This window comes from Bolinopsis microptera, chromosome 9 (genome assembly GCF_026151205.1).
Source record: "Bolinopsis microptera isolate Bmic1 chromosome 9, MBARI_Bmic_1.0, whole genome shotgun sequence".
In the NCBI taxonomy this organism is placed as follows: Eukaryota; Metazoa; Ctenophora; class Tentaculata; order Lobata; family Bolinopsidae; genus Bolinopsis; species Bolinopsis microptera.
Genome location: NC_087080.1, coordinates 3,113,387 through 3,138,391, shown reverse-complemented (window position 1 = coordinate 3,138,391; position 25,005 = coordinate 3,113,387). Strand labels below are relative to the sequence as shown.

Genomic DNA, 25,005 nt, shown 5'->3' with positions numbered 1-25,005 from the left:
TACAACAATGTTCTGTTTTTATTTAGAGGGCATGGGGCATCTGAACATAGATCCATGCAACTGAGAAACAGGTAATATTCACCAAACAAATAGCTGCAATTAACCTTAGAGGTCGGAACGTTTAACTTTGACTTAGTAATTCCGAATACATCAATCCAGGGTCGTATGAATTCTTTTACTTCACAGTTGGAGTCACTGCATACATCTCGCAATCCTCCGTGATAAAGAGCAGTCTTATTGATCGTTGGGAAATCTCTAGCGATCCTACAAACCCCATTCTCTGCACCGTCACCACACGTCTCCACTCCATCACAGAGTTGTTCGAATTTAACGTATGGTTTGTCGCCTTTCAGACACAAATACACGTTATTGCAAGTTTCATCACTTTGTTTAAAACGATAGGTTTTGTCAGTTTGGTTGCCGCAGAAATTCAAGTCCTCAGCCTGTTCATCTAACCTGTCCATACAATCCGTCTCATTATCCATTATCCAAGAAACTGGTATTCCGAATTTTAAACCTATTTTAAAGTTAAACCTACGGACACATTGAAATTCCTTCGTCATGTATTCACACATGTCATGATATTCATCATTTCCATCAGTACAATCCCACACTCCGTCACACATCCTGTGTTTGTGTACTCTACAATCAGTGGAAGTAGACGGTGATATATATCTGTTTTGAATGTCATCGTCACATAACTTTACTGGTAAACTAGTCTTCTCATCATATTCATAACACATGTACTTAGAAACACTCGACAAATACCCATTAATAGGACAATACCCCCCTACTCGCTCACTATCAGAACAGTTAGTCTGATCTAGATAGTTCAGACAGTATGGATAGATGCCACTCTTTATATCAACTACAGAGCACCTAGTATAGTCCAATATAGGTACTGTAACTGTAGTCTTGTTATTCCACACTTTACTGAAATAGTGTGTACACGTGTGTGGGGTAGTTTCAGTTACTTTACAGTCCTGTTCATCCTCTCCTTCATCACAGTCATTGACCCCGTTACATATCCAGCTAAAATGAACATACTCCTTCCTCCCCTCATATGTGCAGTTAACTCCGTATTTATACCCGTTACAATCACTTTCATCTATACAATCCCAAGAGTCACATTTATCATTACAGAGATCTGTTGTTGGGTACGCTCTAGCAGAAGGAGAAGAAGTAGAAGTAATAGCATGACTTGTTCCAGTGTACTGTTGTGGGTCATGCTTTTCAGAACAATCATTATCTACACTACAGTTCTTAACACATCTGATATATGTGTTATTGCAAAACAAGCCTCCACACAGCACATCTGTGTTTGTTATTTCTGTGATGAACCCACATGCCTGATACACGTGGGGATCGTTTTCACACACTGAAGTAACACTGTCAAACTGATAATCTTTTACACCATGTTTAAAGTACACATCAGAGTGGGTACACTTGAAGTTGTATCGTTTCTTTTGTTCATTGAAACACACATTTTTCAGAAACCCGCCTACTGTTGCTACTGTACAATTTTCTCCTGATTTTCTCAGTTCGCTCACTATACGGTTATAGTCTACACAGTACAAACAAGAGCAGTGTCTAGCCGTGTTACCACACCTACCAGCATACCAGTCACTACAACACGGGTACTCCCCATCAGGGTCACACACAGCAAGACTGCCATCAGGGAGGGGATAATCAATACCACATTTACCGTCAGATCTCCACTTTATCTTGCCTCCTGATAGAGTGAAGTATTGTACACTTAGTACTATTTTTTCGTTCATATTATATTGTCAACATAATATGTATTTAATCATTGTAATTAATTTTATCTCATATTAATGCATCTCATGAAACGCTTGAATGTCGGAGGAGGGGGAAATTCTTCGATAACGTTGCATGTTTGCGCCCCCTCCCCCTTTTACAGTAGAAAGGTAAAATTGACGATATAAGTAGTTTTAGAAGATACGACGGGAAATATTTAAAAATGTGTATTTCTAGAGCAAAACTCGCAATTTTTTTAGTACTTTGGCTAAGTTTTTCAAAATAGTCGTACATTCAAACGAAATTTGGCGACCCCTAAGGTGGCGCCTCCCACACAGCGGGGTCAGCAAGTCCTTCATTACACCACTGCTACTAGTTACCATGGTTTCTCGACTTATCCTTGTGATTTAGGGTGATGAATCGATTGGTTACCATGTTGATGATCCGTTGTGCTGTAGCCAAGTCCACTTTCGTCAGAGATAGCCTAGAACGAGAAATTGTCGAAGGTGCCCTCTATATCTAGAAAGACGCCTAGGAAATATCCTTTCTTAGCTATTCTGTGCTCAATGGTTTGAGTAAATTTATAAAGTGCCACTTCTGTGGAGCAGCCCTTCTTAAAGCCGAATTGACGTTTGTTGATATCATTAGCTATGTTGAGGTCATGTTGCATATGCCATAAAATCTCTTTCTGCTGCAACTTTATCATCACAGGTAAAAGTGTGATCGTTCAAAATGACTTAGCTTTGATGTAGTTTTTCCAGGTTTTGGGAAGAATCCTGGAGCGAGCCACGAAGCATCAGTTTTCTTTTTGACGGGCTGTAATGAGTTTGCACTTTGCGTCTTATATAATACCCCTCTGAGCTTCCTCAACTTCTTGAGTAAGCCAGGGTGGTTTACGGACAGCACTAGAGATGTAAGCAATGGGACATGCCTCATCGAGGGCCTCTCGGCTAGAGCACTGTTAATACTTTAATAGTGTTAACTTTGTGATCAATTTCGTGTGATGTATTAACGCAGGTGCTGTGGAGATCGTTCATGTTACAAAGAATCTCGTCAAATTTCACTCAGTCAGTGTTCTTATCAATATCTTGACTAAGCGTATTTGTCTTGGTTCTTTTTTGTAATGTCGAACATAATATTATAATATATCTGTAATCGGAGTTTGAATAAAGATCGCTAACGTGCTAGTTATCATGGTTACACCACTGTCACCAATTTCTTTTTTTTATAATTTTGGCATACGATCTTGTTAACCTGCTTTGAAATACTTCCAATAAAAATAATCAAATCAAATTATGGCATGATTGTAATCTAACAATTGATATCAGTACTTCAGCACAAACGTGGATAACACTTGATCGCGCATGGAAGTGAAAGAACATAATATTACCCGATTAGAACCTGTAAGACTGGCCTCCAACTGGCCATTTTTGAGATTCAAACAAATCGAAGATTTTCAAAGTGTGAAGGATGTTCAGCTCGACAACATACCGATACAAATTATTTCGTAGGTCATTAAATTAAGCTCCTCCGGATCCAGTCTTGATCCCTTCAATTGGACATAATTCAATAGCTGAAGTAGCTCTGATACGTCCGATTAGAACCTGTAAGACTGGCCTCCAGTTCGCAATTTTTGAGATTCAAGCAAATTGAGGATGTTTAAAGGGTGCAAGATGTTTAGCTCGACAAATTACCGGTAGAAATTATTTCGTAGGCCAGTGGTGTAACGTTGTCTGTTTGTGTGACCCCTATTGGCGCCCCTCCCCTTTTGGTGCCCCTCCCTTAAATTAAACAAACTAGGTTATTTTTGAGGATACGCCGGTAAAGTCTCTAAGAAAGTGTGTTTCCAGAGCAAAACGCGCAGTTTTGCTAGTACCTACGACCATTTTTAGGGCCTACAACCACTGTCGTAGGCCCTAAAATTACTCCTCGAGATCCAGTCTTACTCTTCAATTGAACATAACTCAATAGCTGATGTAAGTATAATGAACTGAGTAGAAATAACAATAAGATTTACGTAGAATTTATCGTCTTGCACTATTTATAGTTATAGTAAACATTATACTAGTGGGAGGTTGCAGATGGGATTACTAGCGGACAGAATGCTAGAGTATACGGTCAGTAATAGCTACATAGACACGTCCATTCAGAAAGGATTCCTGGGAAGACACCAGGTTGCCTCGAGCATACTCAGGCTCCGATGGAAGAGTTGAAGGATGCCAAATCTAATACTAATAGACGACAGAACTTTGCAGTTTGGGTGGACCTGATGAACGCCTACGGCCGGGTTCCCCACAACATGATAATATATGCTCTAAGACATTATAAGTTCCCAAACTGGCTCATATAATATATGTTTAAGTACTATGATGAGCTGATCGTAAGAGTGGTGACAAATAAAAGGGCTGGAAAATAAACTGGTTCTTTTATAATTTATATGTTAGGTGTTTTTCAGGGCGACCCTCTATCGGTTGTACTGTTCTTAATAGTTTTCAACCTGCTATTAGATCTCCTGAAAAATCTAAGTGACTTGGGTTACAAGCCGTCTTTAAGTTCTAGCAGCACGTCAAGTCGTGCTTTTGCGGACGACCTAACACTGATGTCTCCCAGGCTGGATAAGATAAAGAAGCTGATAGATGTGATGGAAAGATTTCTTACTTGGTCAAGGAAAATGAAAGCCAAGCCGAGTAAATGTGTATCCCTGGGATGACGGTTATAGATGGAAGGTATGTGTCCTATGACCCTGAAATTTAAATAGATGGAGCTCAAATCCAGTTTATTGAAAATACACCGATGAAGTTTCTTGGCCACTGGATATATGTGGATCTGGGCCTCAAAGATACCAAGAAGCTGATAGAAGACAAACTGATTACACTGCTTCAGGCAGTGGACGGATCAGGCCTCAATGGAGTGATGAAATGCTGGATTTACAACAACCTCCTAACCAGCAAGCTCTCCTGGGACCTGATGATCTACAATCTCCCGGTTAGTTTTGTCAAAGATCTTGAAGCAAGATGTACGAAGTATCTGAAGAAATGGCTAGGTGTAACAAAGACAATTACTGTCAGTGTGCTTTATAGAAATAAGGATTGCTTTGGATTAAACCTTAAAAGACTATCGGACTTATACAAGTTCCTTCAGGTGTCTAAAGGTTACTCTCTAAAGAACAGCAAGGATCCTAAAGTTAAGGAGGTCTATGAGCACAGGGCCAAGAAACAAGAAAGGAGCAGTCGGTGGGGTTACACCAATGAGCCGAGTGCTAGAGAAAGATATCTTTACTTCAGAGAGTTAGTAGGGGTAACAGTGTAAGGCAGGATAGGCTTGGGATCCAATTGGAGTGTAGCCAGTAAAAAGGAAAAACTAAAAGAACTGGTAGACAAGGGAGTTCAAGGACAATTCTTAACATGGGAAAACACCATGCAGCTAGACTTAGGTTGGAACAACCTTATTTACAACTACAAGATGAGCCCTGCTCTTCTTAAGTACCACCTCAATGCAACCCATGACGTTGCAAATACTCCAGCAAACATGAGCATCTGGAACTATGCTGACACAGGACACTGACCATTTTGCGGATGGAGACACTGCAACATTAAGCACATTTTGGTAGCTTGCAACTTCTCGCTAAACAACAAACGATACAATTGGAGGCATGACAACGTGCTGCGGGTCATTGCAAAATCTCTACTGGATCAAATCGAGAAGTTCAACAACAAAGATTTTAAGTTTCCAGTTCAGGACTGGAAGGCTTCAAGTCATTTAGCAGCTGTTACCAAAAAACCAAAGACGAAGATGAAAAGAGAGAGCCCTTTTGAGAAAGACCAAGATTGGCAGATTATCTGGGACGAAGATGACATCTACGGAACTGCAGAACGTCCTGATATTGTAGTCTGGTCTGATAAATGAAAGGTGGTCATTTTATTAGAGTTGACGGTTAGTGATGAGAGTAACTTTAGTGACCAAGTAGAACGTAAACAAGCACGTTAGAACAGAGAGCTTATTCCTGGGCTGCATGGCAGTGGTTGGAAAGCTCAACTTTTTACGGTAGAGGTTGGGTGTAGATGCTTCTGGCATCATACCTTACCAGCCCTACTAAACTACTTTGGTGTTACAAAGAGAGTAAAGAATGCAGTGTTCCTAGAGACGGCTTTGGTTGCCTTCAGATGTTCCTATGCAATCTGGTTAGCAAGAGAAAACATGACAAGAAGTGGAGTCCTTGCTACAACATCGCACAAAGACCCACTGTTCTACCATCATGATCAACTGAGTGAGCTGAGTGTTGGGCCCTTAAATTTAAACATTATTTAAAGCCACACCTGGAATCTCAAGAACCAGGATCAGAGATGGAAGCTAAGCAGATACATAGATGGAGTTGCTATCGAAAGATTTAGAACTCAGGTATCCAACATCGTACCTTTGATTATATTGTAGTATAAGATTGAGATGGACGGAATTTCTAACCTGTTCGTTGTTCGCTGTCAATGTCATATACTTCTTCTTTTCCTGATTTTCCTGGAAAATAATGATATCACTTAGCGCAACATCATACATAAGGACTTGTTAACTGGTCCGGCATTTCATTAAACGCTAAGAAGAGAAGTACGTACGGTACGTACCTTTAAAAATGGCTGTACGGTACGTACCTCCAAACTGAACCAGAAGGTACAAAAGCCACAATTTAGCAAAATTTTGAAATTCAGCAAAATTTTGAAATTCACGGCGAGTTAAAAATTGTCTGCTGTTCTGAAATTTTTACTCGGATCCAAGATTATTTAAGGGGGGGGGGGGGGGGGGGTTCACCCTGATTTTTTTGTGAAACTTAGTTTCGAGATAGTAGTTGACCAACAAACTAGGACCGGTGACCGAACTTTTGAGGGGTCCCGGACCCCAACCGCCAAACGGTGCCCGCGGGGCAGCCACGCCCATATTTGGTCCAAATTAGGCCCAATTTAGCCAAATACCCTGAACATGCCCAAAACCCAGATTTAAGGTGCTCTACTTGTAGCTAGTGGTCCCTTGAACTCGTATATGAATTTTAATCAAGATTGGACAAAAAATGACTGAGTTATGAGCTAAAAACCATATGACCATATTTGGGCATACGCACCAAATTTGATCGATTTTGGCCCATAAATTGGTCAAATATCAATATTTTTGAATGAAACCAACTTAATATGAAAGGTAGGCCTAAACTACACATTCTCTATGATTATCAGCTCAATATCTACCTAACTGTGGATTCTGTGTTCAAATAATCGCAAAAAATGAACAAAATCGCCCATATCTCATTTCGCGATATTTGCAAAACTGACTTCGCTCAAAACAATAGAACTCAATAGGGTTTCAATATTTTTTCATGAATTTTTCAGAATCAACGTAGAATCGCCTCATGACCTTAAGTTTTCTATTAGAATTTTGAGTAAGGCCTTTAAAAAAATTTGGCCAAAATCGATCAAATTTAGTGCGTATGCCCAAATATGGGCATATAGTTTTTAGCTCATAACTCAGTCATTTGTTGTCCAATCTTGAGCACCGTTCGACGGTTGGGGTCCGGGACCCCCTCAAAAGTTCGGTCACCGGTCCTAGTTTGTTGGTCAACTACTATCTCGAAACCAAGTTTCACAAAAAATTCAGGGTGAACCCCCCCCCCCCCCCCCCCCCCCCCCCCCCCTTAACTGCCACATGACGCTGGCAGTCTACAGCATTTGCCTAATCACGAGATTACGAAATAAGCTATTAGTTTTATGCAGTATTATACGTTCGTCACCCATATTGCTTTGATGCTGTGTCGACTTTCACAATAGTTTGCCAAATTCAGTAACTTGAAGTTGAATAGATAAAATTAAAAATTAAAAGTTTCCTATTTTTGTACCGCAAGAGGAAAGGTACGGTGCGTACCTTTAGCAAAGGTTGTACCGTACGTACTTTAAGCCGGGTACCGTACGTACTTCTCATCGTAGATTAAACGTTGGAACTTTGCACAAATAGAACTGTCGAGTAGACTATAACCATGAGTACTGAATAATGGCAACGATAAGATAGAATCAGTTTATTTATTTTCAAACATCATACCTTGGAGTTGACTGTAGTAACCCTGAACTAGGAAGATCAGTAGAGGCAGTACGATCAAAAGTTTAACATTCATTCTTACTTCACCTGATTTCTAGAGTCGTTGTCTTTGGCTGATTTAGCTAATTAAAAATTTGTATTGTGTTAACGCAAACATTTTATCAAGATCTCCAATAACAATGGTATACAAACAAAACAAAACATAGATATTTAAAAACGAAAACTGGGGCAGGAGTAACAACTAGATGGGGAGGGGGAGCGTAATAATGTAATTTCTACACTGTGTTTAAATTTAAAGTGACTTACAGGACAGGAGTAACAACTAGATGGGGAGGGGGAGCGTAATAATGTAATTTCTACACTGTGTTTAAATTTACAGTGACTTACAGGACAGGAGTAACAACTAGATGGGGAGGGGAGCGTAATAATGTAATTTCTACACTGTGTTTAAATTTAAAGTGACTTACAGGGCAGGAGTAACAACTAAATGGGGAGGAGAGCGTAATAATGTAATTTCTACACTGTGTTTAAATTTAAAGTGACTTACAGGGCAGTAGTACTTGTAACAACTAGATAGGGAGGGGGAGCGTAATAATATAATTTCTACACTGTGTTTAGAAGCCATAATAAACCCCAATTGATTTTTTTAATCAAGACACTTATTTTACTTCGGAGATATAATATAACAATTTTAGATAAATATTAATATTGGTGAGCTTGGGCCCAAACTTGCCTATATCATTATCAGGGGGATTAATATAGATCTCAAATACATATTAAATCGGTAACGGATTATAACTGCGAATTGATTAAACAACACGTGCACTTGAACGAAAAGCAAATATTTGAACTTCTGTAGAGCAAACTTCCACAGATTTACCAAATAAATTAAAGTTTAAGAATGGTAAACGAACATCCGAGTCATTTGTCATACGTTGTATGACCCGCCGCGCACGAAGTGCGCGGCTCCCCCTGTATCGTCGAAGACGATACAGGGGGACGATATAGTGACGATATAGTGACGATATAGTGAAGCGACCGTGGGGGTCACCACGTGATACAACGAGTCATGTGTCCACTGAAAAATGCAAATGCTTATGATGATTGTTTCAAGACTATACTCTTTGAAACCAATTCGAATACAATTACAAATATTTGTTAGTTCAAGAGTTGAAAAGTTGAACAACAGGTGCTGACTGCCGAGAACATAATCTCCTGCAGAGCACAATTTTAGGAATGAGGTGAGAAAGAGAGTTAAGAGTCTCAAAAAATCGTAATCGACAATTTGCTCTCCTTTTTGCCGTAATTATTGTCTGAAAATCACGTCTTTAGCCTCAAAAGTACCATTGCCGAACTATAAAGCTGGGGATAATTTTCCAAGAAGCGTTCATGCAGATGAAAATTGCTCCCAATTTTCGACTAATGATTATTTTCAGATTTTTTGAAAAATAGATCATCATGATCGTAAGTTATATGAAGAAGCCACAATTATAGTATTATGAAAATTACTGAAAGACATTACTGTACAAGTCCAGCTGTTTGTGGGTGACAAATAGTACCGTTACGCTTCAAGCTGCAGTACTCGTACATAACAACGTCTTGGTTGATGCGGCTTGTGACCATTATTCAACATTTGCTAGATGTGACCACTGACCACGTGCCATACCTTCGTCCCAGACAATTAATAAAATGGTAGGTTTATAACATATAAAGCTATAACAGTATAACCAGGACGCGCGTCGAGTTTTAATTGACGATGTCAATTCATGGCAGCTCGGCGCGGCACAGTAGCGCATTTCGCCGATCTAGCCAGGTCGCCGATCTAGCCAGGTCGCTGTGAGAAGCCTCATTGAGTGCGCGGCGCGGCACAGTAACGCATCGCGCTACAAGTCGAGTTGGACTCGTCGACGGTCCGTGAAACAAATATTTTACGAGTATCACCCGTTAATTAATAGAACAATTATTTTAAATGAAAGGCTATTTTAATTTATAAAGCAGACCTATGAATGCAATTGACCACTCGAATCATAAAGTTTTTATACACTTTTAATAATTTCCACTTTGGTTTTTTATCATTATTTCTTAATTATTATCTTGAAAGATTTGTTCGAGGAAATTTTTAAAAAAGGTCTCCGTATAGTTGCAATGTTAAATATATAGATGTAGGTAAGGCATAAGGTAATGTTAACTCTAAATGTAAGGCACTAGCTTGTGTTCTCATCGTCACCAGCACTTTCACTTGTAGCGCGATGCACTACTGGGTCGCGCGCGCGCATCCAATAATGCTTCTCGCAACCACTTCGGTAGATCGGCGAGATGCACCACTGTGCCTCACCGAGCTGCGAAGGATTGACATCGTGAATCAACACTTTCACTGAAGTCATCAGCCCTTTCACTGAAGTCATCAGCCCTTTCACTGAAGTCATCAGCCCTTTCACTGAAGTCATCAGCCCTTTCACTGAAGTCATCAGCCCTTTCACTGAAGTCATCAGCCCTTTCACTGAAGTCACCAGCCCTTTCGCTGAAGTCATCAGCCCTTTCACTAGAGTCATCAGCCCTTTCGCTAGAGTCATCAGCCCTTTCACTGAAGTCACCAGCCCTTTCACTGAAGTCACCAGCCCTTTCACTGAAGTCACCAGCCCTTTCACTGAAGTCATCAGCCCTTTCACTGAAGTCACCAGCCCTGACCCTGACCCTGACCCTGACCCTGACCCTGACCCTGACCCTGACCCTGACCCTGACCCTGACCCTGACCCTGACCCTGACCCTGACCCTGACCCTGACCCTGACCCTGACCCTGACCCTGACCCTGACCCTGACCCTGACCCTGACCCTGACCCTGACCCTGACCCTGACCCTGACCCTGACCCTGACCCTGACCCTGACCCTGACCCTGACCCTGACCCTGACCCTGACCCTGACCCTGACCCTGACCCTGACCCTGACCCTGACCCTGACCCTGACCCTGACCCTGACCCTGACCCTGACCCTGACCCTGACCCTGACCCTGACCCTGACCCTGACCCTGACCCTGACCCTGACCCTGACCCTGACCCTGACCCTGACCCTGACCCTGACCCTGACCCTGACCCTGACCCTGACCCTGACCCTGACCCTGACCCTGACCCTGACCCTGACCCTGACCCTGACCCTGACCCTGACCCTGACCCTGACCCTGACCCTGCCTTATTGGTTAGGTGACCCCGTTAACCACCCGTTAAACATCATGGAAATTGTTTAGGGTGCCCAATTAAGGTGTTTTGTTAACGAGATAAACAAAATGCTCGATAACTTCATTATTTCTAATTCGTTTTGCCTCATGTTTTCAGATCATATGCAACATTTAATAATCTACCGTCTCTGAAAAAATTAGGCGTTCAGCATGTTCAGAGAAAACAATAGAGGTGTTTTGATAATGAATGGGGGTGGTCTAAAACGACGGAATCTTCGAGTTCGAACCAGGAAGTACAGTATGCCATATTCTGCAAAGCAACAGCTCTCAAATATAAAACACGGCAGAGCTATTATGACCAACGTATGTCCATTGACTTTTGGCCCACCCTGTATATTTTTAAAAGTCTGTCCCATTTTTAAATATGAAATTTTCTAAACACAAATTTGACCGATTGGATTTATTATCACGTAGAATTTTGACCAGGTTGTCGCCCCATACTAATGTTTCAAATGTAAGCTATACTAGTGTTTCAAATGTAAGCTACAGATATTTCTGTCACATAATTGTATATCTAAAACCAGCTCGTAGGAGAAGTTAACACTATTATATGCAGTTAACTGTAATGACCATGAACAGTCTGTCCAGGCTTCAGTGTCATGTACTTGTCAACAGTACACACCCACGCTTCAACCTGTGAACTTGCCCTACACTTTATTAATTAGCGAGATAAGGGGCTGGGACATACCATTTTATCGGCAGTTTTTGCGAGGTTTCCGCTCCCTCTATAATGTATCTTATCAACATGAACCTGCCACTAAAGACAATCCGGTACAAGTGCAGACTGCATGGTAACCTTGGTAACCGTGGACAATAACTCCTCAGCTAGGTAACGAGCAGAAGGAGCTCCTCCTCACGTGATTTATTTCCTGAGATTTGATTGGCTCGTTGTGCAATCGCTATAGTCTCTGATTGGTTGTCTTCAAGACGCACGTGCGTGCCTACAACTGATCCAATGCACAGCTGATCTGATCATTGGTCCATTGTTCCACCGCTTGGAAATGAGCTTGTTCCCTGAATAACATGAATTCGGGACAGCCGATAATACAGCTCCTATTCTATTTTACTCCCTAGGGTAGACACATAGATCAGGACCTGGAACTCTTGGTGTTTTGGTAATGATCCAAGTATCACCTACCGACCACAGACCAGCGCTTATGTTCCATGGTCGGTTCTGAATCACATTTTATGATGACGATGATGAAGATCTAAAATGGATTTTAACAGAAATACTATCTCCGTAAAAGTTAAAAGTATTGTGTAATGATAAAAACTGCTTTTTCCCTGTAATTTTCAGATTAATAAAATATCAACTATGTAACCAAGAAAATCGTGGGATTTGATAAAAGATAAGCATCCTTATCGCTCTAAAATCAACCCAGCATAAAACGGCATGAAATATGCGTGTCCAATTAATGTAATATCACAATGCTGGCAAGCATAACCGTTGCCCTTATATTCACAACACTATTTACCCCCTATACTATTATATCCCCTTTATTGTTTTCCAGGCATTAAGACTCATCGAAAGTAGTTCAGCAGGTATATTTAAGTTCAAAACATTCTAATTCAATGTTAAAGATGACAGGAATAAGAAATAGTTATGTGGAGGTTCTTAAGAAATTTGCGCAAAATACGCGCCAGCATGTTATACGAAATTAGGTAAAAAACCCAAAATCGCCATATTCAGGTGCCTTAAAAACCATGTTAAAATTAAGTTAGAGATCTGAAACTTTGCAGGGCGTCTAGACCTCGTCCAAATCGACTGTAAAAAAATTTTCATGTTTCAGCAGTATCGGGAAGTGGGTTTTCTGGAACCCCTGTTTTACAACAGATTGTCGTGAAGTATATAACATATAATATGTATAGACGCTTTGGCAGTAAATTGTAGCCTACATTTAAGTGTCCGTAGATTCAAAAGTATAAAAGATACAGTCATCTCGAACCACAGGTTTTAAAGATAATCGTTTAAACTTTAGTTTACATTGTATTGAAAAATAATTTAACGTCATCATCATCACTTGATGACGTCATCAAATTAAGTGTTTTTAAAACTTGATTTTTGACAAAGTAACAACTTTTCAAATCGATTTTACACCATTAAGGAGTAATTTTATTCAAAAGTTGAGGACATTTTCACCTTAGATAATTGTTCAAGCATTCCGAAAATCTACCGGAAAATTTTCCTACCTTGCTCCTTCATAAAGATATTTGCTATTGAAGTTAGTGCTTTTTTGAAGAATAATTTTATAAAAACACAAAAGTTGTGAATTAGTATTCTCTGGTGTTGGGCCATCCCTTGGGTTGTGGAGCTCAATTTTGCTTTTTAAAGGTCTAAATTGTGTTATAAGCTAGTTTTAAAGTTAAAAATCGAAAAGTTGCACACGTGGGGACACGCCCAAATTCATTTAAAATAGCTAAAATCACTAAAAATTTTGATTTTCACGATTTTTATCAACTTTGGAGTCCCGTTGTGATCCAAGTTCTTTATGAAATCTTCTGAAACTTTGCATGCTTATCAAACTATATATTAAATACCACTATGCAAAAATTTACGGTGATTCAATATTGTATGCGCACGCAACGTCCGCTCAAAGTTTGCACGTGCGAAAGGTGAGAATTTTGCTCATTCGTGATTTCGAATATATTCTGCTTTCCACGATATTTAAATGGCATTATATATGAATTTAATGCCAACTTGAATGAGTTAAAAGTGCCATATTCAGTCGGTTATCGACAGATATACCTACCTAAACACAAGGAAACGTTTTCAAAGGCAGAATTTCGAAATCGTTGAAATTACCTCTTTATTAATGAAGTTTCTACTGTGTAAATTATCCTGACATTATAATCAAAAAGAGATGATATTTGACCAAAACCCATAATCATGGGTAGAGTGAACCGCTGCCAGTGTCTCTCTTTTCCAAACAAAAGGAAATGATATTAATTTGAGGAACCGTCCGCAAATGCAAATTGATACCGAGAATGAAATCGGTCGCTCGCTTTTCCCATTTAATAAGCTTTATTACAATTCGTAAGCCGTGAATGAATGGGAAAAGCGAGCGACCGATTTCATTCTCGGTATCAATTTGCATTTGCGGACGGTTCCTCAAATTAATATCATTTCCTTTTGTTTGGAAAAGAGAGACACTGGCAGCGGTTCACTCTACCCATGATTATGGGTTTTGGTCAAATATGAAATACAAATATAATATCATGAAAGTATTGCACATAATTCACTGCTATACTAAAATTGAAATTGTCAGATTATCATGTTCTATTCTGTCAATAAAATATATCATTGGAGCAATTTAAGACAGCTCTGGGATGAATGAATTATCGCTTAGGATACCCTGTCCCCTGATAAAGTAAAGACAAACACAGCACCATTTCCTCCGATACTAATAATAAGCACTTAGTTACAACTAGCAGTAGCATTACAACTAACATGCTGGTATATATCCTGTTCCACATACGACCCAGTGAGTGCGACCAGTGAGTGCGACCTGTGAGTGCGACCTGTGAGTGCGACCTGTGAGTGCGACAGCTGTGAGTGCGACAGCTGTGAGTCCGACCTGACTGTGCGACCTGTGAGTGCGACCTGTGAGTGCGACCTGTGAGTGCGACCTGTGAGTGCGACCTGTGAGTGCGACCTGTGAGTGCGACCTGTGAGTGCGACCTGTGAGTGTGCGACCGCTTATGCAACGCCTGAGAACATTCTATCTTTTCTCCACCTCAATTTGTCTCCTCCATTCAGGGACAGGGCATGGAGTTTTTTAGAAGTTTTTTCACTGGATTAAGAAGTCTCGACCACTCTCTATATAATACTGGGGAGGCCGTGGATTTCGTCTAGTACTAGTATAGTATAGTTCGTCTAGTACTAGTAGTATAGTTCGTCTAGTACTAGTAGTATAGTTCGTCTAGTACTAGTAGTATAGTAGACAGTAGAGTACTATATGTGATATAGATTATGGCCATGGATGATGATATTATTATTCCACTCCATCATGGAGAGCGTTTTAAAAAACCAATAAACGATCAGTTTCATAGTCTGCAATGTTCTCAAGAGAGTCGACTGTTCGTCTCCTATCAGTCCTCTGTAACTATAATGACTATGGTCCCTAGTAGGGACTCCCTACTAGGGACCTACTCCCCTGAATGACTTGGCCCTACACACTACCATGACTTACAATCGCTCACTTATATACTACCTACATGGTTTTTACGGTATAATCAGACAAGGATAGCTGACACATTTCATACATTATAGCCTTTTAATAGCTTGCAGGATGAACTATTATATATTATTTTTAATGTAGAACTATATTAAATCAAATGTATATCCGGGTCTACAATAAGGGTCCATAATTTCTAAATTGCACTGATTCATGCCTTTTTCTTTATCGGGAAAAAATCGCTAGCATATGGCCGGGCTGACAGAAGAACAAAGAATAACATGTCACGAGGTAGACCCCACGTGTCATGGTGCTCTCTTCGAATGGTAACTGGTAATTGTTGTCACGTGATACGCACGCGGTGGTCAGGTGTTTCGATAATGCGAGCTGGCATATCGAAGTGATCTTTTAACGCCTTACAAGGCAATCTACCGATCTGAGGACCATCTTTCCCGGGAATTTTGCGTGGCGCGCACCACGTGACTGAAAGCAGTAGTCACGTGACTAAAAGCAGTGGTCACGTGACTTGAAGGAGTGGTCACGTGGGCAGGTCGTGGCCAGTGGTTAGCCGGGAGGAGTCTACACTACTACAACGCGTACAGTGATAAAAGAAAGAGCCATCATTCTTGCTCCACAATTCTACCTAGATCTCGCAGATTTTGCTTACCGGTAAATCTTTCAAACAATCAACATGGATGATGATGTAGCTGCCCTGGTTGTGGACAATGGGTCCGGTATGGTAAAAGCCGGCTTTGCCGGAGACGACGCTCCCCGAGCTGTCTTCCCTTCCATCGTTGGACGTCCACGTCATCAGGGTGTCATGGTCGGCATGGGACAGAAGGACTCCTACGTAGGAGACGAAGCCCAGAGCAAGAGAGGTATCCTCACCCTGAAATACCCCATCGAGCATGGAATCGTCACCAACTGGGATGATATGGAGAAGGTTTGTCATTCACTTGTCATCACTTTCTTTTTAGTTCCTATTTTTCTGATATTCTAATCCGTTCCGCATCCATTCAACTGTTTTCATGCAACACCTGTCAACCCTCAAGTCAGCTTTCATTATCACTGTTTCAACACTGTTCAACACTGTTTCAACATAATACTTAACATCTGTCACTCTCTCAGATCTGGCATCACACCTTCTACAACGAGCTGAGAGTTGCTCCCGAGGAACACCCCGTCCTTCTGACCGAGGCTCCCCTCAACCCTAAGGCCAACAGAGAGAAGATGACCCAGATCATGTTCGAGACTTTCAACACCCCTGCCATGTACGTTGCTATCCAGGCTGTCCTGTCTCTGTACGCTTCTGGCCGAACAACTGGTATCGTCATGGATTCAGGAGATGGTGTCTCTCACACAGTCCCAATCTATGAAGGTGAGTCCAAAGTTGTTCATAATAACTTGCTGATGTGATTGTTATGGTGATATTTTTCTAGTTTAACTCTACTCCAATCTGATACATGATCCCCTTTCGTCATTGTCAATTCTTACAAAATATGTCCATTGAGTCTAAAAACTAAACTCTCAGGTTATGCCCTCCCCCACGCCATCCTCCGTCTGGATCTAGCTGGACGTGATCTGACTGACTACCTCATGAAGATCCTGACAGAGAGAGGTTATGCTTTCACCACCACTGCTGAGAGGGAAATCGTCCGAGATGTCAAGGTACGTTTTATATCCTGAGTTCTTGCCGTTTGTTTTTATCATACTTTACACAATTAGATTACAGCATGTAAAATAATTTGTCTAATAAAGTTGAACTTATTTCCTAAATATAGCAACAATATAACAAAAACTTTGCGTGGGGAAATGGCCTCCTCTTAAATTGGTCTGCGTAGGACTGTAGGAGTTCACTAATACTCAGTTTCAAACACTCCTCACTTAACATCTCATATTTTCAGGAGAAACTGTGCTACGTTGCTCTTGATTTTGAGCAGGAAATGCAGACCTGCTGCAGGCTCCAGCTCACTCGAGAAGTCCTACGAGCTCCCTGACGGACAGGTCATCACCATCGGAAACGAGAGGTTCAGGTGCCCTGAGACCCTCTTCCAGCCTTCATTCGTCGGTAAGAACATATTCTACATTCTTGTTAAGGAAAAAGCTGTTCAATTCACAGTAAAATGAATCTCCTCGCTCTTCTTGGTTAGCTGTAATTCCGTGATGTTAATGGGACTTATAGTTCATTGTAGGTATCTTACTTTTAATTTAATTAATTGACTAAATTCCCCTTTCTTCTCAGGTATGGAATCTGCCGGAATCCACGAGACTTGCTACAACTCTATCATGAAGTGCGATGTTGACATCAGGAAGGATCTGTACGCCAACACTGTCCTCTCCGGAGGTACCACCATGTTCCCTGGTATCGCTGACAGGATGCAGAAGGAGATCACCGCCTTGGCTCCACCCACCATGAAGATCAAGATCATTGCTCCTCCAGAGAGGAAATACTCTGTCTGGATCGGAGGATCCATCCTTGCTTCTCTGTCTACCTTCCAACAGATGTGGATCTCGAAGCAGGAATACGACGAATCCGGCCCCAGCATTGTTCACAGGAAATGCTTCTAAGTTTAAGAAGACTAATTATGTTCTGGAACATTTTTTGTTCCCTGAGTTGCTGGCTGAGATTAGGACTTGGTATTACGTCTTGTTTGTTTTAGTAATTAATGATTGAAGTGTACGATGCACCTAAGATTGAATTTTATTGTATATTTTTAGTAATTATCGTTTTTACAATTTCTAATTCTACATTGTTTCCACCATTTCAAAATCATCGAGTTGTTCATCTCTCAATTTGTTGTTTTAGTTGAATAACCTTAATATTTATCTAAATGAAAAATCTATGAGCACGGAGAGGTTGTATCAACTATTACCCAAACTTTTGAATAAGCCTATATTGAAACATACTATAATTGTAATGTGAAAAAGCGTCTGACGGTGAAAGTGATTCGCTGAAGAAATGCGTTATAATGAGCGCCTCTTTCTTAAAGTTTTAGGTTCACTACATTTCCTTGATACTAACCACCAATTAAATAACACTTGAGTAACTGCATAGTTCAATTTAATTACCGATTTAGACAGACTACAAGTTGTACTGCACCCATTAGATGCAGGTAACCTCTTAAGATAAGAGTGTATAGCGTAATCTATTAATAGTAACACTATAATCGCTAAACGATCCTGCCCACAACTCCACTCTCGTCGCTCTATAATTATCATTATTGTCTCATGTCCTGGGAGGAAACCAGCTTGCTCACCGTTTAGTTGAATGTGATTAATTTGGGAGAGCCTGTAATACACATGTATTGTCAACTGTGTAGGAGTATGCCCTATTATATTGTATAGTATTAGTCCAGGTTAATAGTGGGGCTGGAAGCCATGATGATGTGTTGCCATGGTTACAAGGTGCTAAATATAACTCAAGTCAGTAATCATGTTTCAGAATCAATTTTCATGACAGAACTGCACCATGAAACTGTCAGTGCGATAACATCGCTCAATTATTCTCGACAAGATTGTGGGGAATATTCAAATGACGGGGGCGGATCATCTCCTTTTATGGTCAAATCTGCTGTGGCAGTTAATGAGAGCTGATAAAGCAATTTCCTCTATATCCTTGATACTGCGATCTACTAGTCACGTGGTGTGACCACCTGCTCTGGTCTCATCGAATGGCTACAGTTAATTGTTATCAGGTGATTCTCACGCGGTTGTCACATGTTTCTTTAATGCGAGCCAGCAAATCGAGGCGATCTTTTTTCGCCTTATATGGCATTATATCGATCTGAAGACCGTCTTTCCCGAGAATTCTGCGTGGCGCGCACCACGTGACTTGAAGGAGTGGTCACGTGACTTAAAGTAGTGGTCACGTGGGTGGGTCGTGGCCAGTAGTTAGCCGGGAGGAGTCTACAACGCGTACAGCGTTAAAAAGAGCCACCACTCGACTATTTACCTTGATCTCAAGTATTTCGCTTATCTGTTACTTTTCCAAACAATCAACATGGATGATGATGTAGCTGCCCTGGTTGTGGACAATGGGTCCGGAATGGTAAAGGCCGGCTTTGCCGGAGATGACGCTCCCCGAGCTGTCTTCCCTTCCATCGTTGGACGTCCCCGTCATCAGGGTGTCATGGTCGGCATGGGACAGAAGGACTCCTACGTAGGAGACGAAGCCCAGAGCAAGAGAGGTATCCTCACCCTGAAATACCCCATCGAGCATGGAATCGTCACCAACTGGGATGATATGGAGAAGGTTTGTCAGTTACTTCAATGTGTCATGGTTCCTACTTTTGAAACTCAACTGACGCGTTAAGCAGGCAGGAATATCAGGAGACTAACATTTCGAATCTCCATGTTATAATAATTATTAATTTTATCAGCTGTTTTCAACACCTGTCAACCCTCAAGTCAGCTTTCATTATCACTGTTTCAACAGTCAACACTGTTCAACACCGTTTCAACATAATACTTTAACATCTGTCACTCTCTCAGATCTGGCATCACACCTTCTACAACGAGCTGAGAGTTGCTCCCGAGGAACACCCCGTCCTTCTGACCGAGGCTCCCCTCAACCCTAAGGCCAACAGAGAGAAGATGACCCAGATCATGTTCGAGACTTTCAATACCCCTGCCATGTACGTTGCTATCCAGGCTGTCCTGTCTCTGTACGCTTCTGGCCGAACAACTGGTATCGTCATGGATTCAGGAGATGGTGTCTCTCACACAGTCCCAATCTATGAAGGTGAGTCCAAAGTTGTTCATAATAATTTGCTGATGTGATTTTTATGGTGATATTTTTCTAGTTTGACTCTACTCCAATCTGATACATGATCCCCTTTCGTCTTTGTCAATTCTTACAAAATATGTCCATTGATCTATCGTCTAAAAACTAAACCCTCAGGTTATGCCCTCCCCCACTTCTTACAAAATATGTCCATTGATCTATCGTCTAAAAACTAAACCCTCAGGTTATGCCCTCCCCCACTTCTTACAAAATATGTCCATTGATCTATCGTCTAAAAACTAAACCCTCAGGTTATGCCCTCCCCCACTTCTTACAAAATATGTCCATTGATCTATCGTCTAAAAACTAAACCCTCAGGTTATGCCCTCCCCCACGCCATCCTCCGTCTGGATCTGGCTGGACGTGATCTGACTGACTACCTCATGAAGATCCTGACAGAGAGAGGGTATGCTTTCACCACCACTGCCGAGAGGGAAATCGTCCGAGATGTCAAGGTACGTTTTTATCCTGAGTTCTTGCCGTTTGTTTTTATCATACTTTACACAATTAGATTACAGCATGTAAAATAATCTTGTCTATATAAAGCTGAACTTATTCTTAATTCCTATACTTTAAAGCAACCATCACTACTAAAACCATCTCATATTTTCAGGAGAAACTGTGCTACGTTGCTCTTGATTTTGAACAGGAAATGCAGACCGCTGCAGGCTCCAGCTCACTCGAGAAGTCCTACGAGCTCCCTGACGGACAGGTCATCACCATCGGAAACGAGAGGTTCAGGTGCCCTGAGACCCTCTTCCAGCCTTCATTCATCGGTTAGACCATATTCTACATTCTTGTTAAGGAAAAAGCTGTTCAATTCACAGTAAAATGAATCTCATCGCTCTTTTTGATTAGCTGTAATTCCGTGATGTTAATGGGACTTATAGTTCATTGTGGGTATCTTACTTTTAATTTAATTAATTGACTAAATTCCCCTTCTTCTCAGGTATGGAATCTGCTGGAATCCACGAGACTTGCTACAATTCTATCATGAAATGCGATGTTGACATCAGGAAGGATCTGTACGCCAACACTGTCCTCTCCGGAGGTACCACCATGTTCCCTGGTATCGCTGACAGGATGCAGAAGGAGATCACCGCCTTGGCTCCACCCACCATGAAGATCAAGATCATTGCTCCTCCAGAGAGGAAATACTCTGTCTGGATCGGAGGATCCATCCTTGCTTCTCTGTCTACCTTCCAACAGATGTGGATCTCCAAGCAGGAATACGACGAATCCGGCCCCAGCATTGTTCACAGGAAATGCTTCTAAGTTTGAGAGACTGATTATGTTCTGGAACATTCTTTGTTCCCTGAGTTGCTGGCTGAGATTAGGACTTGGTAATACGTCTTGTCTGTTTTAGTAATTAATGATTGGAAGTGTACGATGTACCTATGATTGAATTATGTTGTATATTTTTAATAATTATCGTTTTTACAATTTCTAATACCACCTTGTTTGCACCATTTCAAAATCATTAAGTTATTGGTTATACTTTTCTCGAATTGTTGTTTCAGTTGGATAACTTGAATCTGTCTAAATTTTAAAAACAACTTTCGTGACATGAATATTTGGGGAGATGAAACGGAGCAACGATCACTATAAATCGGCGATCAAGGAATAGAACGGGTATCACCCTGGAACAGCTCTCACTAAAATTTACTTAGTAAATCGTACTCTCCCAAATTTTAGTACAAATAAAACCAACTCAAATTCATTGTTAATAAAATTTAAAGAGCTGAAATTAATGGAACTTTTTCGTTAATTCTGCCAAAATTTCCGGATTTTCAGAAACCTCCCCCTGTCAGGATTTTTCCGAAATTCCGAAACCAGCCCCCTCACTATTTGCCGGACTTCCTAAGTAGATGGAGCCTAAAGGATCATATTTCTAAAACTTATCATGTCGTAACCTCATTCAACAAAATAAGGAATGCGTTACAGTAATTCTCAAGCCATTGCATGCCGACAAAATTATTTCTGTTGAGGTAATTTCTTTTTGGACACAACGGTGTTTGACTGAAATTTGTATTACTCTCATTTTAAAGTTACCATTGGCATTATCTTGAAATTTAATACAACCTGGGTAAGTAAAGATATTAAGTTCGATAAATTTTTCGAACAGTTGCAGTAATCGCTTCTCCGATTGTTTGGGCATCTGTACTGTATAGTACTGGGATTCTGGACCACCACTTCTCACTTTCGTACGAATTTTTTTTCGTTTAGATGAAGATTATTATCCAGTAAATGTACTGAAATCCTATTGCCTCTATTCATGATGTTTAGATTGAATTTATGACACGTGATCCCTTATTTAAGGAACGTGCACATAATTATATTACCGTATTACGTCAGCAACCGAGGTGGAGGGGGTTTAGAAATGCCAAGTGGGATTTAATTTGGGCAGTGCTGATGTCAGCAAGAAAATCCTGAATTTTGACCAAATTTTCAAAGTTTTCAACCTTATGTTATGGGGGTGATTCGGAATCAGCGTCCGAAAATACATCGATTCTAGTTGGTTTCAACTAGATCGAGATTGAGTGTAGAGTGATTTAGCACGCTCGTTCAGAGGTACATATCCCTAGAATTAACAGTTTTGCTTTCGCCTTTATTATCCCTCACAGTCAGAGTAACGCAATTTATAAAAAAGTTGTTATCAATCAGGACACCGAAGAAGAATGGTTATTTTTTGTTATAGAAGTTAGGAGATTTGTTCCTGTTTTTGCTCCTGTTCGTTTCTGAATCATAATTAAACCAACCCTAACCTTTGATTCTCCCCATACCATAGCTAATTGAGAAACACAATGCATTTGTATTTGCAATTCATCGTTGGATTGTTTCTGGCTTACATCATGAAGAAGATCTTCTTGACTAAAAAAGAAAAAGAAATTCCTGGAATGGAACCTAGTTCAAAAGACATGGGAAATTTAGAGGACTTGGGTCAAGCAGGGAGTTTACATCAATTTTTAGTTCGATTGCATGGAAAGTATGGAAAAATTACATCTTTCTGGTTTGGGACCCAGAAAGTTGTATCCATTTCATCTCCAGAGATGTTCAAAGAACAGCAAAGTGTATTTGACCGCCCACCAATACTTTTTAAATTCTTTGAACCACTCATTGGCCCAAATTCGTTGCAGTATACAAACAAGGATGCTGGGAAGGCCAAAAGGAGGGAGTATGATCGTTCAATGTCACATAAAGCCATCACTCGTTACTTGGGGGAGTTCAATGCAGTTATCAATGAAATTATGGATATGCTTTGTAAAGATATGGAAAGAGGTGTTACAGAGCATGCACTCTGTACCCATATGGCTACATTCGCACTGAAGGCTGATCTGATGACATTATTTGGCTATGTATCAGATGATTCAAAGATCACTGAATTTCAAAATAATTACAACATTTACTGGTCGGCAATGGAGGCTAGCTTGGGAGGAAAATGTCCAGAACCAGGCAGCAAGGAAGAGGAGGACCTCCAGACAGCATTGAAGGGGGCAAAAGATTTTGTAAAAGGAGTTGTTGAAATCAGGCAGAAGCTGGAGATAAGAGAGGAAAACGAGAGGTTTATTGATATCTTGATCAGACACTCTGCAGATGAAGAAACTCTTCTGGATGATGCAGTAACATATGTTGTCGGGGGATTCCATACCACCGCTAATTATTTGATTTGGGGCATCTATTTCTTAGCTGGTAATAGTGCTGTACAAGATAGACTTCACGTGGAAATACTGGAACATTGTGAAAAGGATGAATCTATAAGCATGTCCACCATCTCCAAATGTGTGTATTTGAAGCAGGTGTCTGATGAGACGCTCCGGTGCTCTGTGCTGGCTCCATTTGCAGCTCGATATCTTGATGAGGATATACTACTTGGAGGTTACCCTATTCCTGGCAGAACTCCAATCGTCCATGCTCTGGGTGTTAGCCTTCATAATCCTGAATACTTTCCCGAGCCTAGCAAATTTGATCCAGACAGATTTAGTCCGGAAAACATTAAAAACAGGCCAAAAACAGCTTTTCAGCCGTTTGGTGTTGGCAAGAGGATCTGCCCCGCTAATAGATTTGCAAATATGGAGGCAGCAGTTTGCATTGCAGCGATGGTGAGGAAGTTTGAGATCGGTCTGGTTGATGGGCAAAAGATAGAGGCTGTACATGGACTGGTGACTCATCCCTCAACAGAGATTATGATCACTCTTAAACATCGCCATTAGAATTTAATCAGAGGGATCAACGAATATTAAAACATCATAATTTGGTAACTGATTATTTTCCTGTGATTTGACTTTGAGTGGACACAAAAAACTTTACAATACTCTTTTTTTCATGTCATGTTGTAAGAATACATGTCATATTGTAAGAATAAATATTTGGTATTCTAAAATTTATATTAGATTAGCACAGAATATCATTCTAAATCTGGTATGATTTAACCATTGGTATTATTAACAATTTTCAATCACATGGTTTACATAGCGCATTGACTAAAATATCGTGAAAGACTATTCCAACGTGCTAATTTTTTAATGATAATTAAAATCAAAAGTTATTTTTCAGATTTGTAGTGAAATGCTTTCATACAGTTTAATTTTTTAGGCATAACAATATATTAAATTGTTTAGCATAATATTAATATTACATATCCCTGGTGACTTTGTAAATTTTATGAAGCATGATCGTATGATTTAGATTGATATATCAATATACTATATATATATATAGTAAACTTTCAATTTAACGATTAACGATTAAGGCTAATTTGTATAGAATCCCGAATTCCATCGATAAATCAATTTATTGAAAATGTAATCCCTGAAATATTAATAAGTATAACAATTTTATAAGGATGTTAATGGAGGATGGTAAATCAAGGATTCACTCTTTGTTGAAATCATTTAACCATTAATTGTAAATTTATCTTAAGAGTTAAGACTGAACATGTTATTGTACCATGTGATTTATGATCATATTTAAAAGTCATGATCTTCCTG

General features: G+C 40.4%; 3 protein-coding genes and 1 pseudogene across 4 annotated transcripts in view; all 4 read left to right on the top strand.

The window, feature by feature from the left end:
• Positions 1-15,862: 15,862 nt before the first annotated feature.
• Positions 15,863-18,027, top strand: LOC134821247 (actin, cytoskeletal 1A-like; annotated as a pseudogene).
• The window catches only part of LOC134821243 (LLGL scribble cell polarity complex component 2-like), a 69,690-nt gene continuing 61,657 nt past the window's right edge, over positions 16,973-25,005 (top strand). For both annotated transcript variants that reach the window (XM_063831946.1, XM_063831947.1), the window contains exon 1: positions 16,973-16,982. The gene's annotated coding sequence lies outside the window, so the exon portion shown is untranslated. The remainder of the gene's footprint in view (positions 16,983-25,005) is intronic.
• On the top strand, positions 19,183-21,525 carry LOC134821251 (actin, cytoskeletal 1A-like). The gene is made up of 5 exons (XM_063831955.1): positions 19,183-19,486; positions 19,726-19,975; positions 20,336-20,472; positions 20,631-20,793; positions 20,967-21,525. Exons 1-5 carry the CDS (start codon positions 19,235-19,237, stop codon positions 21,290-21,292), a joined length of 1,128 nt encoding a protein of 375 aa, XP_063688025.1. The 5' UTR covers positions 19,183-19,234; the 3' UTR covers positions 21,293-21,525.
• LOC134820640 (cytochrome P450 20A1-like) lies at positions 22,810-24,969 on the top strand. The gene has a single exon (XM_063831143.1). The coding sequence runs from the start codon at positions 22,822-22,824 to the stop codon at positions 24,226-24,228; it is 1,407 nt and encodes a 468-aa protein (XP_063687213.1). The 5' UTR covers positions 22,810-22,821; the 3' UTR covers positions 24,229-24,969.

Bases quoted from the DNA above. Each gene is read 5' to 3' on its own strand.
- LOC134821251 (XM_063831955.1), top strand. From the start codon at position 19,235: ATGGATGATGATGTAGCTGCCCTGGTTGTGGACAATGGGTCCGGAATG. The intron at 19,976-20,335 runs GTGAGTCCAAAG...CTAAACCCTCAG, and splicing joins CACAGTCCCAATCTATGAAG to GTTATGCCCTCCCCCACGCC. The intron at 20,794-20,966 runs GTTAGACCATAT...CCTTCTTCTCAG, and splicing joins CTTCCAGCCTTCATTCATCG to GTATGGAATCTGCTGGAATC.
- LOC134820640 (XM_063831143.1), top strand. From the start codon at position 22,822: ATGCATTTGTATTTGCAATTCATCGTTGGATTGTTTCTGGCTTACATC.